At 34.4% G+C, this 17962-nt stretch overlaps 1 protein-coding gene across 3 annotated transcripts in view; it reads right to left on the bottom strand.

Annotated features, from left to right (window-relative positions):
* Positions 1 to 1801: 1801 nt before the first annotated feature.
* Uchl5 (ubiquitin C-terminal hydrolase L5) overlaps positions 1802 to 17962 on the bottom strand; it is a 38939-nt gene continuing 22778 nt past the window's right edge. The window contains exons 8-12 of one of the 3 annotated variants that reach the window (XR_002476788.2): positions 10779 to 10881; positions 9638 to 9751; positions 6743 to 6841; positions 5910 to 6058; positions 1918 to 2055 (exon numbers count right to left, since the gene is read on the bottom strand). Coding sequence is in view for 2 of the 3 variants with exons in the window: in XM_021647473.2 (XP_021503148.1) it covers positions 2011 to 2055; positions 6743 to 6841; positions 9638 to 9751; positions 10779 to 10881 (361 nt within the window). In the remaining variant the exon portion in view is untranslated. Of the gene's footprint in view, positions 2056 to 5909; positions 6059 to 6742; positions 6842 to 9637; positions 9752 to 10778; positions 10882 to 17962 lie in introns of all 3 variants that reach the window. The other 2 variants (XM_021647474.2, XM_021647473.2) reach the window with 2 other exon arrangements.

The raw sequence follows: 17962 nt of genomic DNA, 5'->3' as shown, positions 1-17962 counted from the left end.
GCGGTGGTGATGCACACCTTTAATCTCAGCACCCAGAAGCAGAGGCAGGCAGTTCCAGGACAGCCAAGCTACACAGAAAAACCCTGCCTCAAAATAAATAAACTAATAAATAGGTAAATAAATAAAAACAGAACTATCATGTGACCAGTTATATCACTCCTCCGCATTCTACTCAAAGGGCTCTATTTCCCAGAGACACTGGCATACTCGGATTTATTGCTACTCTATTCATAATAGCAAGGAAATGAAATCAGCATTAACAAGTGAGTGGATAGTAAGTGTGGTACTGAGACTGTACGGTTCCACACATCTTTAATCCCAGCACTTTGTAGACAGAGGCAGGAGGATCTCTGAATTTGAAGGCAGCCTGGTCTACAAAGCGAGTTCCAGGACAGCCAGGACTACTACACAGAGAAACTCTACCTTGAAAGGACAAAACAAAACAACAACAAAAATATAGAATCTACAGAAAAACAGATGGATCTAGAAAGTATTAAGTGGGATAACAGATAAAATGTGATACACATTTTTTCTCTTACTGGATCTTAGTCTTTAAAAAGGAGAGTAAATCACAAAATTCGAAAGAAGACCACAAGACTGGTTTTGAGGAAACTGGAAGATCAAATATATGTTAAGTGAGAAAGTACAAAGATAAGCAAAAAGGAGTCAAAAACAAATCATGTATGAAAATGCCAAAATTTAAACTACCACTTTGTATGCTAATTGAAATAAATAAATCTGAATCAAAACTGAAGCTGGAAAATGGTATATAAGTATACCTAATAAAATAAGTTATAGTATTTTACCATAAAAATGTTAAAAAAGAAGATGGGCATGGTAGCACAAACCTTTAATCCCAGCCCTTGGGAGGTTGAGGAAGGTGGATCTTTGTGAGTTAGAGGCCAGCCTGCTCAACAAAGAGAGTCTAGGACAGCCAAAGCTACACAGAGAAACTCTGTCTCAAAAAAATAAATAAATAAATAAACGATGTTAGAAAAGTCATGTATCAATTTTTCAGAATGTGCTTGGATGAATAGGTCTTGCATAGTCTTTAGGTATTTTCCTTTCAAGTTTAATTTGGAAAAAAAACTACTAGAAACAACTTTCAAAAGACAAAAATCCAATGTGGGCATATTATCCATGGTTCCTGGAAACTGCAGCATGTATATTCAAATGGAGGTGGAAGAATCCTCTGTCACCACTACTATCTTTTAAAAGAATCAGATAACCTAAACTGTTAAACCCTTAATTTTCAATGAATGCACAGAATGATATTTTAAAAAGCAGGTTGTCAAAATGAGAGTAACTTAGTCTAAACTCTTCAGATTTACAACATATTTAAACTTACAGTTTTGTTTTGAAGCAAAAATATTTAGATCTAATAATACATATTATATATAATATCTTTCGAATCCTATAATATACAAACAGCTGAAGAATGTTTGCTAAAATAAAATTGGGATATTTATTGTCTTCTTTACAGATAGTCATGTAAATCATTAAAAATTGATATCGTATTCTTTCCAAATGAATGATCTTAAAAATCAAATTGGTGTGAGACAAAATTCAGTTTTAAGATCTGTAAAACATACAGACAAAAATATTCATTATTTTTGCCATAAACAAAGAAACAGATGTCCGAGATCTGATGTAAATTGGATATTTAAGCTAACAAATAAAAGTATTAATCAGAACTACAGATAAAGCATATTATTTGTGTAGTTTCCAGATTCATTGCTATATTTTATTTCCAGAGTACCAAGAGCTCTCCAATTCAATTCAAGCAACAGAACTTCGCTAGCACTTTTATGTCACTTTTATTTAATATGCACTACATGCACTAGATGCAGGTAGGGAAAGAATTTTTAAATCCATGCATAAAGGGCAAGACAGACTGGTACTATGCCAGACGTGCACTGAGTCAATTAGGATGCTGTTCAAAGTTCCTTATATTTAATGGTTTCCATGAAAGTAAGTGTAGCACAGCATACACAGGTCCAAATATCCTCTTCACTTAGTTTCCTGAGCTTTCTTTGCATTCTGCTTTTCTTTTGCCTAAAAATTAAAGATAGTATATTACAAACTCCTCAGAGGTTGTTTCAGATCATACTAACATAAAATGTATCCAAAAGTATTCAAAAAGCATAAGACTCAGTATAGTTCACACTTCTAGAGCTTTGTGGTGGGACACAAGAGATCAGTCTGGCACCATAGAAATTTAATTAATGAACAAGCAAACAAATATTGAGATGTCTCAGTCTGTTCTGAGATACTGAGAGCATGACAGTTTATAACTTTTGTTGAATCTTAAAGTTATTTACCTTCAGTAGAGATGATCATTTTTGGTTTACAAAAGATGAAATATACTAATTGTAATAACTAAAATTTACTCATTCTATAACGCAAAACTCAACATAAGAATTCCAAAAGTACACATATTTGTCCATTTCTTACTCAAGCTAAGTATAAAAATTTCTTTACACTTTACATTTATTGGAATAAAAGAATTTAACATAGTCTTGGTGATCACTAAAAGAATATATATCATGGTATCAGTAAGCTTATTCCACCTAAGTATTTTTCCACAAGTCACATGATCTCATAATTACACCGTGAGAAACACAGTAATTCAAGTTGTTCTTTAGTAAAGAAGCCAAAGCTCAATGTTGACCACAGCCACACAGTTAACATACAGTGAAGTGTCAATAGCAGTACTTTTTAATATGTACACCAAACTGGAGTCCCTGTTTAAATGTAGAATGATGATTCAGTAATGAAACAAATTCTCAGGTGGGTGACACCAATTCTGCTGGTCATTGAAAAAGAACTAATAAATTAGAATTTTGTATATAATAATTGAAAATAGGATAATCAGAAAAATTATAACTTTTTATGATGTATCATGTAACTATTATGCAGCAGTATGATAAAACTGAAAGCTATTCACTAGACTTAACGGATGTGGTAGCACAAGCCTATAATCTCGGCTACTTGGAAGGCTGAGGTAGAATGGCTAGTTCCAGGCCAGTTGGATAAAATGGATAAAAATAGCTGGATGCAGCTCAGTGACAAAGTGCTTACCTAGCCTGTGAGAAGCCCTCAGTTGAAAAAAAAAAAAAAAAAAAAAGGAAAACAAATCACAGTAAATCAAGACCAAATTATTATAAAAGACATATATGCACAAAATACAAGCATTTTCTAAAGTCTAACTACTGCATAAAAATGGCAAAACTAGTTGCCTATATGAACATTTTTAATCAGATATAATTTCAAATTTATTATGTATACTCTATCCTATACAAAATTTTTATTTCTTTTTTCTTTTAGTTATTTATTTTTGAGACATATGTCACCTTGTAGCCCAAGGTGGCACTATAACTCATAATCCTCCTACCTAGGCTTCATAAATGCTGAGATTACAGACATGCAACATCATCCCTGGCAAAGCTCCCTATACAAATGGATTTTTAGATATAATGTGGGAAAAAAAAGTATTTACTATTTTGCTATTGGTCTCTGATTATAGTTTACAGAATGCTTACTAAGATTAACAAGAATACTGTGATTATTGTTCTACTTCTTTTTGTTTCTGTTTTGTTTTGTTGAGTCAAGGTTTCTCTGTGTAACCTTGGCTGTCCTGGACTCCTTTGTAGACCAGACTAGCCTCGAACTACCAGAGATCTGCCTGCCTCTGCCTCCTTGCATGCTGGGATTAAAGGCATGCCCCAGCTTCTACTTCTTTATTTATGTGATAGAAAAAAAAGAAGTTTTAAGGGTTAGCTATTTACTATCAATGGAGCCAAAATCCAATATTGTGACATCATTTGGGTCCCTCTATGCGCTACATTCATGATTTTATATTAATAGGTACTAGAAGTTTAAAAAGTTGGACCAGATAATGACTTATAATTATGTATACATACACATGCTGAAATAAATTTTTACAGTATTATAAGTATAGAAGATTCACAAATGGAACCTTAATTTAGCTAATTTTAAATTTCAGTGAACAGATTTTATATGGCACAATAAGTTTTACATCTATTTTTAGGATAGCTGAGCAATTTACGTGCAATGTATGCAACTCTCATAACAAAACCATGAAATCTTAGTCTAATGTCATTACAGTCATATAACCAAGGAAAAGTCAAAGTCTTCTATTTTGCTTATTATTCAGTAAAATGAAAAAATGTTTTTCTAAAATGAAAAGATGTTTTTTTTAAATGAAAAGATTTTTGCCGCAACTACTTTTACCATAGGCTACAGACAGCTGTCTCAGCTAACATCCAACTTTAAATAGTACTGGCATTTTGTACCACTAAAGTGAGACATCTTTTCTGTCTTGTCCTCCTATCCTCTTTCACTCTCTAATAGCCATTTTTCCTTAAAGGGAGATGGAGGTGGGGAGGGAAGGGAGAGAAAGGACACCAACAAACTAAATTCTGTATATTCCAAATCCACTTTTAGATTCTATACATAATTTTACTTGAAAGTATTATGTTAACCAATACCACGATACTTTTTATTGTATATGATTTTAAAATCTAATCTTAACCTATTTTACCTGTTTCTCAGAAAATTTGCTTTGTTTTTAACATGTGCATTTATTAACAGAGAATTTCAATGTGATGTAATAACTTGGTTTTTTTTTTCTTTTCCCAAAAAAGGATGACAAAAATATATTAGTTCTAAGAAAATGATTTAGGAGCTACTTTGCTTGTCCAGAATTTTTAGCATCAGATACTAATCGCACAATACTACTTAGCAAGTTATAATTGTTTCACTCTTTCCCAGCCCATGCCACAAGTTGGTTGAGTAAATTTATATATCATAATAAAATGTCTAGAATATAATTACAGCTAGACAAATGAGATGAACAATTTAAAGCATTCCAATCAAATGTTGAATTTGATTACACTCAAAACCTAGAAGTTAGAACAGTACATATAAAAAGAATAAGTATACACATTGTTTGTGTAATATTTCTGAGAAATAGGTAAACTAGATAGTCGGTTAACCTGCTTAAAAAAAAATGAAAACAGAAAGATTAGCAGTGTTAGGCTAATATTACATATTCATATACTGCCACCTTGTGTTCAAAACAATATGAACTAAATAACTCTGATACTAATGGAAAGATGTTCCCCAAGCTCTCAATAAAGGAAGGAAGGAAGGAAGGAAGGAAGGAAGGAAGGAAGGAAGGAAGGAATAAGTAGATAGCTAAATAGGTAAACAGATAAATAAATAAATAAATAAATAAATAAATAAATAAATAAATAAATAAATAAATAAAATCATCTAAGGAATACACTGTCATGGAAACATTTTTTTTTTTAATCACACAAAAAAATTTCCTTATCTATACAAAAACACTATATTTGAAAATAAACTTTAAAGAAAAATTTGCAGTGCATAAAGCGATAATTTGTTCACTGGTTCTTAATAAGAAATTTTGTTCAGGATGACTCTGACCTCTGAATCCACTTGCATCCACTTCAAGTACTAGGATTACAGGTATGCACCACCACACCTAGATTTATTTAGTATTTTAAAAACAGAAATAGTTCATGGTGTTTCAAAATGCTGTATCTAGATATCCTGACAACAATTAATTCTGAGGACCATAGAGTCCTGGTTGTTAATAAATTGAAAATCAATTTCTCATCTTAGAATACCACAAGGAGCAAGAACAGAAAAGCCTATGTGGAAAAGAGAAAAGTTATCAATCTACTACAATAAGTTTGTGTTTAATGCTAAAAAGTGGGTTTTATGTCTCAAGTAAAAAGGTAAACACAAATATATTATGAATTCAAATCTCAATATTATTTTAAATTTATATTATGAAATATCTGGGAAAAAATGTATCTTTGCTTTGTACACTTTAAAATCAATAAGAAAAATATACCTACCATGTATTCTTGTCTTTAAATTAATGGTCCAAATTTTTATTTGCCTAGTAGTGTCTTCTCAAAGTGTTTCGAAAATGTGGTACACAGATCAGTTGCATTAGAATCACTTGGGGAACTTATTAAAGATTCCTTCCCCTACATGAGAATATCTGGGGAGGGGCCAGGTAACACGTAATTTAAAGAGCATCCAGAGATGGTCATTTTCAGAAATGTTGATTTACAATATAAACTTACAAACAATTTAACTGTAATTCATTTATTCCACAAATATTTTATTAAGTGTCTAACACTGAAGAATAAATCTTAGAAATCAGAATTTTCCACCTATGTATGTTAGTTATCCCTCAATGGGAAGGATTCTAGATTAGGAATAATAAAAAAAAAAAAAAAAAAAACTATTTGCTAGCCAAACTATTCTTTTATGCCCCATCAATGTCCAAAGTCCAAATCTAAATTCTATGGTATCAATGTAAAATTTTACAAAATTAGTTAAGAAAAAAAATTTATCATTTCAGGTATTAACACTGAAAATTTGATTTTGTTCAAAGAAAGGAACAGTGTTTTAATACAAAATAACCTGAGTTCTAGACATCAAGAATAATGGACTGCTAACGTAGTGGGGCAATACTCTGCTTTTGTTTAAAGTATTAGGCTAGGCTACTTTTAGAATGCAAAAGGCACTAGACAAAAGAATAAAACTACAAAATGCAAAACACTAGGCAAAGCAATAAACCTACACAAGCTTCAAGAAACTTTATCTCCATTCATGCCTAAGACAATATACTGGGGGAAAAGCTAATCTAAGTCTGAGTAGTCACCAATGACATACTTACCTTCTCTACAAGTGGAATTAACTGCTGGTGTTCCGCTAAGGTCTTTAACAGTTCCATAATGAAAGGCAGGTAGTTATGCTTCCTTCTGATGTTTTCAATCTGAAAATAAAATAGATTTTCTTATTGTATTACCTTCAGGCATCCAACTTAAAACCCTCCGTTCTCTTAAACAGTATAGAAATGAGATTTTATTACCGCTCCTGATAATAAAGAATGTACAACAAAACATGTAGCAAGCATTTCCTATGTACAGCTCTTTTCTCTCACCTTAGCAAACAGGTTTTTAAAAGTCCATTCTAGACAATCTGCTTCTGAAGGGGGAAAAAAATACAGAAGGAGTGTATTCCAAAAATATTCATAAAAACACAAGCTGTGAAAAAGAAACTGAAGAAGGTCTGCAAGATAAATCCCCTGCTACTGTAGCACAAACTTAAGGTCTATGAGATAAACAACCCTTCTACTGTGACTACACAACTTCTAAAGCCAAGCCTAAAGAGACCAGCTTTAATTTTTGAAGTTTAATACATTTTCTTGGGGATTGTTTTTAATCAGTGAGAATAGCAGGTAAAAGGCAAAAAAACCTGTGCATCACTGAAAAGCTAGGGAACAATCTCCCAAATTATGTGATTCTAGCCTTTCATGATCACTGTTACTATACATTCTATCTAGAAGATATCTGACTGCTCCTTTCCCATCAGTAAGGCTTCTATCATTTGCATGTCACTTCAACATTCCCTTACCTGAATTTGTTTATAATCTCTTTTAAATTATACAGATTACAGGTTCTTATAATTAAGTCATAGATAGTTTGTGTGCCTTTTTAGTATTATGTGATATGGAAAATAATGGTTGAAGTTATCTCATTCTTTCCTGTCACCATAAACTTGGCCATTTCTTTTTCCACTTTTAAAGTACTCTAGCAGTCTGCCTACCTCTCACCTGAAAAAACTCCTACTATGAATGCAGCTATGTCTATTTATTTTCTTTACTCTTTAACAGTCATTTGTTGACTGTTAAGTACAATGTGGCACAAATGAGCAAAAACAACAAAAATACAGTTCTTGCCTTCATGCTTGACATGAAAAAGAAAGCTTGTACTACTATAATCATCCTAGGGCACATAACCATAGGCGTGCAACATCTACGTCCTTCTTCCACTCTCAGCTTACTCAGCAGACTTCATGAAGAATGGCAGAGTTGCATACGTTTATTATAACTAAACAAAATTAAATAAGGATTCTTAAAAACCTAAGAATGTTAAAGCAAAAATCAAGACACAAAAATTTCAAGTCATTTTAAAGCATAGTGATTTGGTTGTACATTTAAAATGGAATATATGCTAAGCAATGAAAGAGACTATAAAGGAGCTAATCAGGAAGGAGGACCCTGGATAAGATGCTCAATCCTCATTCAGAAAGGCAAATGGGAGAGACATCAGAAGAGGGAAAAACAGGTAACAGGACAGGAGCCTACCACAGAGGGCCTCTGAAAGACTCTACCCAACAGGGTATCAAAGCAGATGCTGAGGCAGAGTGCAGGGAATCTTATGAAAGGAGGGGGAGAGAGTAAGACCTGCAGGGGACAGGAGCTCTACAAGGAGAGCAACAGAATCAAAAAATCTGGGCAAAGGGGTCTTTTCTGAGACTGATACTCCAAACAAGGACCATGCATCGAGATAAGCTAGTTCCTCTGCATAGATGTAGCACATTGCAGTTCAGTGTCCAAGAGGGTTCCCTAGTAATGGGAACAGGAACTATATCTCTGACATGAACTCAGTGGCTGGCTCTTTGATCACCATCCCATGAGGGGGGAGCAGCCTTACCAGGCCACAGAGAAAGACAATTGTGCCAGTCCTGATGAGACCTGATAGACTAGGGTCAGATGGAAGGGGAGGAGGACCTTCCCTATCAGTGGACTGGGGGAGGGGCATAAGAGAAGAAGAGGGAGGGTAGGATTGGGAAGGGATGAGGGAGGGGGCTACAGCTGAGACACAAAGTGAATAAACTGTAACGAATAAAAAGTAAATTTAAAAAAGAGACTATAAAAAATTTCAACTGTTATTAACAGTAGTACTACATGTATATAAAAATGGTAATGTGAGATCCATTACTTTATATACTAACTTAAGAAATTAATTTAAGCATTATTATGTATTTTAAGTATTACTATTACTATTCATGAAGCAAATGAGTAAAGTTCAGAGGAACCAAAATTTTCATATTAAAAAGTACAATTTTTGCTTTCAAGGGAAGCCTTTTTAATACTAAGTGAGTATTAATATAATTTAATCTTGCATTAGAAACAAAAATGTATAAGTACCTAGTGCTTTTTAAGCACAATTTTCAGCTAGTCTGTAGTGGCATGTATCTCTAATCCCGGAGGGAGGCTGACCACTGGTTCAAGGCTAGCATTCTTTATACATAATGACTTATAGGACAGGATGGCTACACAGACAGGCTACATTTAAAACTGTCTCAAAATAATAATAATAATAATAAATTATTATTACTGTAATAATACAACAGAAACCCAGGACTTTTGCAAAAACAACTGCAAGTCTTGATCAGACACTAAATTTAAGGGTCTGCAGCATGTCACACTACACAGCACAGAAGCCATCAAAGCTTACAGACAGGAAGTCCTGGTTGTCCCTCAAAGTCCCTCAAAGTTCTTCCCTAGACTTCAGGAAGAACAGTGAGTACAGTAAACTGAGACACCTAACAGGATAAAAATCTGTTCATAATAGCATTTAAAAAGTGAAATTTTGTCAAGTACCAGATTATTAATACATTATTTTGAAAACTCACCAATGATGGGAGGGAAAGCAACCAATTATTCATACCTTCATCTCAAAAGTTAATAAACCATTAAAGTAGCCTCTTTTTAGAAACATACCTTATATCTCTTTAACTTTTGTACTTCTTCTTCAATAAGCATCTGGTTTCTGGCAACTTCTGACTGAATAGCACTTAACATAGTACTACCCTGATCTGTATCCATAGGCTCCTCCTTAGGGAAAAAAAAGAAAGAAACAGTACCCTAATGACTGTGGCTTAAGTCCTTACATCATTTAAATGATTAATATAATGATTATCAAATTTCAATTTAATGTTGTCAAGAATACCAGCAAGAATAAAAGCCTTAAATACACTTTCATTATTTCTATGTTCTATAATAATACAAGACTTTTTCACTTACTACCAATATCATAACATACTATATTGCTACAATCTATTAAATAACAAAACAAATTTGTTTAAACAGTCTTTAAATGTGATCAAAGGACTTTTTAAAAGATTCTCTACCATTAGCTCTTTTCCAACCATATTTATAGCAGTAGTCATTAAGATTAGTAAAAATTACATGTACATTTATATATGCCTAATTAACTCCTACCAAAATATATATATAATGAAATAAGAGTAAGTAGCTAATATTATTTATTACTAACATTTAGCACCTGTTATGTTAATCTTTGTTATGTAAATTATGTAAATTTAATTCTCATGACAATATTTTTGGTGAACACTATAATCTTCATGACACATTAAGAAACTGAGAAAAATATTAATTCGAAAGTATAAGTAACATAAATTCAGAATATTTTCCCTTAAACTCTAAAAAAGAAAATCAAAGTATTTTTCCTCTGAGAGGATACAATTCCTATGCTAAAATTTTATACTTAAAGGCCACAGAGAATGCAAAGACTCAATAGGCAAAAGTGTTTTCTGTTCAAGCTTGATGACCTGAGTTCAGATACCACAGATAAACACACACCTATAACCCTGATGCTATCAGGTGTCAAAAACAGGAAGATTATTGAGACTTGCTGGCCACTAGCCTACGTCCAAGTTTAGTGAGTGACCCTGTCTCAAAAACATAATCCAGAGCATGACAGAAGAGGACATTAGATATCCTCCTCCAGCTTCCACACATACCCGCCCCTCCTGCCAGCACCCCAATCCGCACATACATCAGCCAACGGTGTGTGAATGTATATATAAATATATACATATATATATATATAGCCACAAACCTCTGCAAGTTGTCTTTGTAACTCAGCTATCTTCTGTTCATATATCATTTTTCTGTCAGATACAATGGCCATTAAATTAAATCGAATTTCTCCTTCACTATACCTACAAAAGAAAGTTTACAAAATAATAAAAATTATAAAATTATTGGTATTAAGACAATTCATTGAAATTACTAAATAATGGAATAAATAAAACTAGCAATAGGCAAACAAATCAGGCTGATGTTTTGTTAAAGTTTTGTATATGAAAGAGTATAATGTAGCAAAAGATTATCTAAATTTCATCATTGCAAGTATTTTTCACTGTTCTATATTACTGTGACTTTCACTTAGAATACACTAGAAAATAACATGTTTTCATCACTCCTCCTTATGTTATAAGAAACAAGACAATTATCATTTATGATCTCAGAGAAAAGAAATAAACCAAGACTTTACATTTGTTATAGTCTACTGGTGATACTAAACAGTTTTCTCCAAGTCATATTTGTAGTTTCTATTGTTAGTTAATATGTTTCAAGCTTTATGACTTCTAAGTTAATATTAAATATTTATTTTCATATATAATTATATCATGTAGCAAACTTACTAATCTGATACCAATAAAAAGCTCATGACAGTAAGAACTGCCTTGAGATTATGTAAGAAATTATCTATAATATATAAAGGACACTTAATCAAGATAATAATATACTATAAAAACATAAGCCCATATTTGAATTAGTTCAAGACTATAACACACTTCAAGAGTCTTATAATTCTGGTCATCAGAAAGAACATGGACCAATATAACTAATGCTTTGAATTATATAAAAATGTTTTAAAATTTCTAGATTTTTTTTTAAATTGAAAGTTTCATGTTCCTAATCTTCCTGTCAAGTACAACTGAAATTTATAGAAAAATACATTAAAAGAAGAAAGAAAAATCAAAGGCAGAAAGAAAACAAACAACCGTGGCCAACAAAGAGAACCTTGTGACAGTGTTCTCAACACTGAAGGACCTGTTGTGTGGGTCTATCAGTGGAGAACGGGCAAACAGTTCCTGGCGCCCAGACAGATCTGAATACAGTACAACAGGCCTGTAGGCCACTGAGGTATTCAGGGCACCCATACCACCTCCGGTGCTTAAGCTCCACCCTTCCAGCCATCTACATGCTCTAGCACCCTGTCCTTCAAGGCACACTTCTACACATACGCCCATGCTTGTGAACATGCGCCTGTAACCTTCCTCCCTTAGCTGCAGCTGAAAACACCAACATCTACACTCTTCTGGTGGACCTTTCTCATCTTCCTGAAGAATACTCCAGACACCAGAGACTGACAAACCCAGTCTGAAGTACAGACTCCAGGAACAAACAGCAAAGGTTATGAATAAGCAGTTGGCTAGAGGTCGGCGTAAGAACACATCCAACAAAAATCAGGACATCATGGCTTAACCAGCAACAAAAATCAATGGATATTTTAATTCACTGGAAACACAGGAAAATTATCTCAAATCTATGCTTATCCAGCTATTAGAGGCACATAAAGAGGAAACAAACGAAGCTCTCAAAGAAATTCAGGCAAATACAGCCATGTAGAGGCACATGCAGAGGCACAATTAGTGGCATATAGAAAGAAAATGAAAAAATTAAAGGCTACCATGGAAAGACAGGAATCTACATTCAAACAGATGAGGGAAATAGTGCAAGACATGAAAACAGAATTAGAATCAATAAAGAAAACACAAACAAAATCCTGGAGCTGGAGAACTTAAAAGATCAGGAATCACAAAGGTAAGCATCACCAAAAGAATACAAGAAATGGAAGAAAGAATCTCAGGCACTGAAAACACAGTTGCAGAAATTGATACATCTCTCAAAGAAAAAGTAAAATCAAAAAAGTTCCAAACACAAAACATCCAAGAAATCAAGGATGCCATGAAAAGACAAAATCTAAGAATAATAGGAATAGATGAAAAAGAAGATTCCAGGCTCCAAGGTCCAGAAAATTTTTTCAAGAAAATCATAGAAGAAAAATTTTCCCAACATAAAGAGATGTCCATTAACATACAAGAGGCCTACAGAACACCAAATAGCTTAGACCAGAAAAAAAAAAAAAAACTCCTCATGTTACATAATAGTCAAAACACTAAATCTAAAGAACAAAGAAAGAATATTAAAGCAGCAAGGGAAAAAGGCCAAGTAACATATAAAAGTAGACCAATAAGAATCACACCAGACTTCTCAACAGAAACTATGAAAGCCAGAAGGGCCTCGGCAGATGTCATGCGGACTCTAAGAGACCACAGATGCCAACCCAGACTACTCTACCCAGCAAAGCTTTCAATCAACATAGATGGAGAAAACAAAATATTCCATGATAAAGCTAAACTTAAACAATTTCTACACAGCAACCCAGCCCTACAGAAGATACTAGAAGGAAAACTCCAATCAACAAAATCAACTACATGCAAGAAAACACAGGATAACTTTGTAACAGGAAATTAGAAGAAAACAAGCATAGAAATACAGTAACACCACCAACTTCACAATAAAAGGATCTAACATTCATTGGTCACAATTATCTATCAACATCAATGGACTCAACTCTCCAATAAAAAGACACAGACTAACAGAATGGTTGCGGAAACAGGATATAACATTCTGCTGCATCCAAGAAACACACCTATGAAACAAAGATAAACACTACCTCAGAGTAAAGTGCTGGAAAAATGTTTTTCAAGCAAATGGACCCAGAAAACAAGCTGGGGTATCTATCCTAATGTATAATAAATAGACTTTCAACCAAAATTAATCAAAAAAGATGAGGAGGGGCACTTCATTCTTATCAAAGGAAAAATCCACCAGGAGGACATCACAATCCTGAACATCTATCTATGGCCCAAATACAAGAGCACCTGCATTTGTAAATGAAACATTATTAAAGCTTAAATCACACATCAATCCCAACACCTTAATAGTGGGAGAATTCAATACCCCACTCTCACCAAGGGACAGACCATCTAGACAGAAACTAAATAATGACACTTATAGAGGTCCTAAATCATATGGACTGGATAGAAGACTACAGAACTTTTCACCCAACCTCAAAAGAGTATAACTTCTTTTCAGCACCTCATGGAACCATCTCAAAAACTGACCATACAGTCAGGCACAAAGTAAGACTCAACAGATACAAGAAGATTGAAATAATCCCTTGTATTATATCAGACTACCATGGCCTAAAACTAGACCTCAACAACAGAAACAACAAAAAGCTTACATACACATGAAAACTAAACAACTCTCTACTCAATGACAGCTTGGTGAGGGAAGAATTGAAAAGAAAAATTAGAGACTTCCTAAAACTCAATGAAAATGAAGGCACAATTTACCCAAACTTATAGGACACGATGAAAGCAGTGCCTAGAGGAAAGTTCACAGCATTAAGTACCTCCAGAAAGAAGTTTGAGAGCTCTCATACAAGCAACTTAATGGCAAACCTATAAGCCCTAGAAAAAAAAAAAAAGAAGCAAACACACCCAAGAGGAGTAGACAATTGAAAATAATCAAACTCAGAGCTGAAATCAATAAATTAGAAGCAAAAACAACAATTCAAAGAATCAATGAGACCAAGAGCTGATTATTTGAGAAAATCAACTAGATTAGCTAAACTAAATAAAAGGCAGAGAGTAACTATGCAAATCAGCAAAATCAGACACAAAAAGGGGGACATAACAGTAGACATTGAGGAAATCCAAACAATCATTAGGTCTTACTACAAAAACCTATAAAACACAAAATTTGAAAATCTAAATGAAATAAACAATTTTCTTGATTGATTCCATTTGCAAAATTAAATCAAGATCAGGTAAATAGATTAAATAGTCCTGTATCCCCCAAGGAAATAGAAGCTGTAATCAAAAGTCTCCCTTCCCAAAAAAGCCCAGGCGCAGATGGTTTCTGTACAGAATTCTACCAGACCTTTAAAGAAGAGCTAACACCAATTCTCTTCAAACTATTCCACAAAATAGAAACAGAAGGAACATTACCGATCTCATTCTATGAAGCTATAGTCACCATGATACCTTAACTATACAAAAACCCAAGAAAAAAAAAAGAGAACTTCAGACCTATCTCTCTTATGAACACTGATGCAAAAATATTCAATAAAATACTTGCAAACTGAATCCAAGAACACATAAAAGATATCATCTACCATGAGGTAGACTTCATCCCAGGCATGCAGGGGTGGTTCAATGTACAAAAATCCATCAATGTACATATAAACAAACTCAAGGAGAAAAACCATATATATGATCATCTCCTTAGATGCTGAAAAAGCATTTGACAAAATCCAACACCCATTCATATTTAAAGTCTTGGAGAGATCAGGGATACAAGGCACATACCTGAACACAGTAAAGATAATAAACAGCAAGCCTATGGCCAACGTCAAACTAAACAGAGAGAAACTTAAATCAATCCCACTGAAATCAGGGACAAGGCAAGGCTGCCCATTCTCTCCATATCTCTTCAACATAGTACTTTAAGTCCTAGCTAGCACAATAAGAAACTAAAGGAGATCAAGAGAATACAAATTGGAAAGGAAGAAGTCAAAGTATCATTATTTGAGATGCTATGATAGTATACATGGTGATCCCAAAAATTCAACCAGAAAACACCGTCAGCTGATAAACACCTTCAACAAAGTGGCTAGATTCAAAATTAACTAAAAAAAAAAAAAAAAATCAGTAGCCCTCATAGACAAAATGGCTGAGAAAGAAATTAGGGAAACTACACCCTTAACAATAGTCACTAATAATATAAAGTACCTTGGTGTGACTCTAACCAAGGAAGTAAAAAACCTGTTTGAAAAAAAAATCAAATCTCCAAAGAAAGAAATTGAAGAAGATATCAGAAGATGGAAAAATCTCCCATGCTCATGGATAGGTAGGATTAACATTGTGAAAATGGCTATCCTGCCAAAGCAATCTACAGATTCAATGCAATTCCCATCAAAATACTAACACAATTCTTTACAGAATTTGATAGAACAATTCTCAATTTCATACGGAAAAACAAAAACCTAGAACTGCTAAAACAATCCTGTACAACAACAGGTCGTCTGGAGTTATCTCCATCCCTAATCTCAAGCTGTACTACATAGCAATAGTAATAAAAACTGTATGGTACTGGCATAGAAACAGAATGGTGGATCAATGGAAGTGAATAGAAGACCCAGAAATAAACCCACACGCCTATGGATACTTGATTTTGACAAAGACACCAAAACCATACAATGAAAAAAAGACAGCATCATCAACAAATGGTGCTGGTCTAAGTGGATGCATACATCTAGAAAAATGCAAATAGATCCACATTTATCAACCTGCACAAAGCTAAAGTCCAGTGGCCCAAAGACCTCAACATAAATTTGTTAGAAGAAAAAGTCAGGAAGAGCCTTGAACTCATTGGCACAGGACACAAGTTCCTGAACAGAACACCAACAGCACAGGCTCTAAGAACAACAATCAATAAATGGGACCTCATGAAACTGAAAACCTTCTGTAAAGCAAAGGACATTGTCATCAGCCTACAGACTGGGAAAGGATCTTCACCAACACTATCTGACAGAGGGCTATTATCCAGAATATATAAAGAACTCAAGAAGTTAAGAAGCAACAAAAATCAAGTAACCAATTAAAAAATGGGATACAGAGCCAAACAGAATTCTCAATAGAGGAATATCGAATGGCAGAGAAACACTTAAAAAAAAATGTTCACCCTCATTAGCCATCAGGGAAATGCAAATCAAAACGACCATGAGATTTCACCTTACACCTATCAGAATGGCTAAGATCAAAAACTCAAATGACAATACATGCTGGGGAGGATGTGGAGAAAGAGGAACCCTCCTCCATGGCTGGTGGTATGTAAACTTGTACATCCACTTTGGAAATCAATCTGGTGCTTTCTTAGACAATTAGGAACAGTGCTACTGAAGATCCAGCTGTACCATTCCTAGGCATATATCCAAAATATGCTCAACTATAGTATACAACAAGGACATTTGCTCAACCATGTTCATAGCACTTTAATCGTAATAGCCAGAACCTGGAAACAACCCAGAGGTCCCTCAATGGAGAAACAGATACAGAAATTGTGGTACATTTACACAATGGAATACTCCTCAGCAATTATAAAAAAGGAAATCATGAAATTTGTAGGCAAAAGGTGGGAAAAGATCATCCTGAGTGTGGTAACTCAGAAGCAGAAAAACACACATGGTATATCCTCACTTATAAGTGGATAATAGACATATAATATAAAATAAACATACTAAAATCTGTACACCTAAAGAAGATAAGCAAGGAGGAGGACCCTAGGTAAGATGACCACTCTGCACTGAGAAAGGCAAACGGGACAGACATCAGAAAAGGAAGAAAACAAGGAACAGGACAGGAGCCTACCAGCGGCCATCTGAAAGAATCTACCCAGTAGAGTATCAAAGCAGATGTTGAGACTCATAGCCAAACTCTGGGCAAAGTTCAGGGAATCTTAGGAAAGAAGGGGGAGATAGTTAAAACCTGGAAGGGACAGGAGTTCCACAAGAAGAGCAACAGAACCAAAACATCTGGGCCCAGGGATCTTTTCTGAGACTGATACTCCAAACAAGGACCATGCATGGAGATAACCTAGAACCCCTGCACAGATGTAGCCCATGGCAGCTGAGTATCCAAGTGGGTTCCCCAATAATGGGAACAGGAACTGTTTCTGACATGAATTCAGTGTGGCTGGCTCTTTGATCACCTCCCCCTGAGGGGGAAGCAGCCTTACTAGCCCACAGAGGAAGACAATTGTGTCAGTCCTGATGAGACCTGATAGGTTACGGTCACAGGAAAGGAGAGGAGGGCCTTCCCTATCAGTGGACTTGGAGAGGGGAAAGGAAAGAAATGAAGGAGGGAAAGTGGGATTGGAAAGGGATGAGGGAGGGGGTTACAGCTGGGTTACAAAGTGAATAAACTGTAATTAATGAAAATAAATAAATTAAAAAAATAAAGCAGACAAGATAGGGAACAGAGACTCATGAATGACAAGGAATTTAGAGGATTTCTTTTCTGCTTTATGTATCTCTGACTTGAAGCAAAAACAAACAATGCCTTCCCCAACTCATACATGCAAACAAAACAACAACAACAA

Source organism: Meriones unguiculatus, chromosome 11 (genome assembly GCF_030254825.1).
Source record: "Meriones unguiculatus strain TT.TT164.6M chromosome 11, Bangor_MerUng_6.1, whole genome shotgun sequence".
Classification (NCBI taxonomy): domain Eukaryota; kingdom Metazoa; phylum Chordata; class Mammalia; order Rodentia; family Muridae; genus Meriones; species Meriones unguiculatus.
This window is presented reverse-complemented; position numbering and strand designations above follow the sequence as displayed.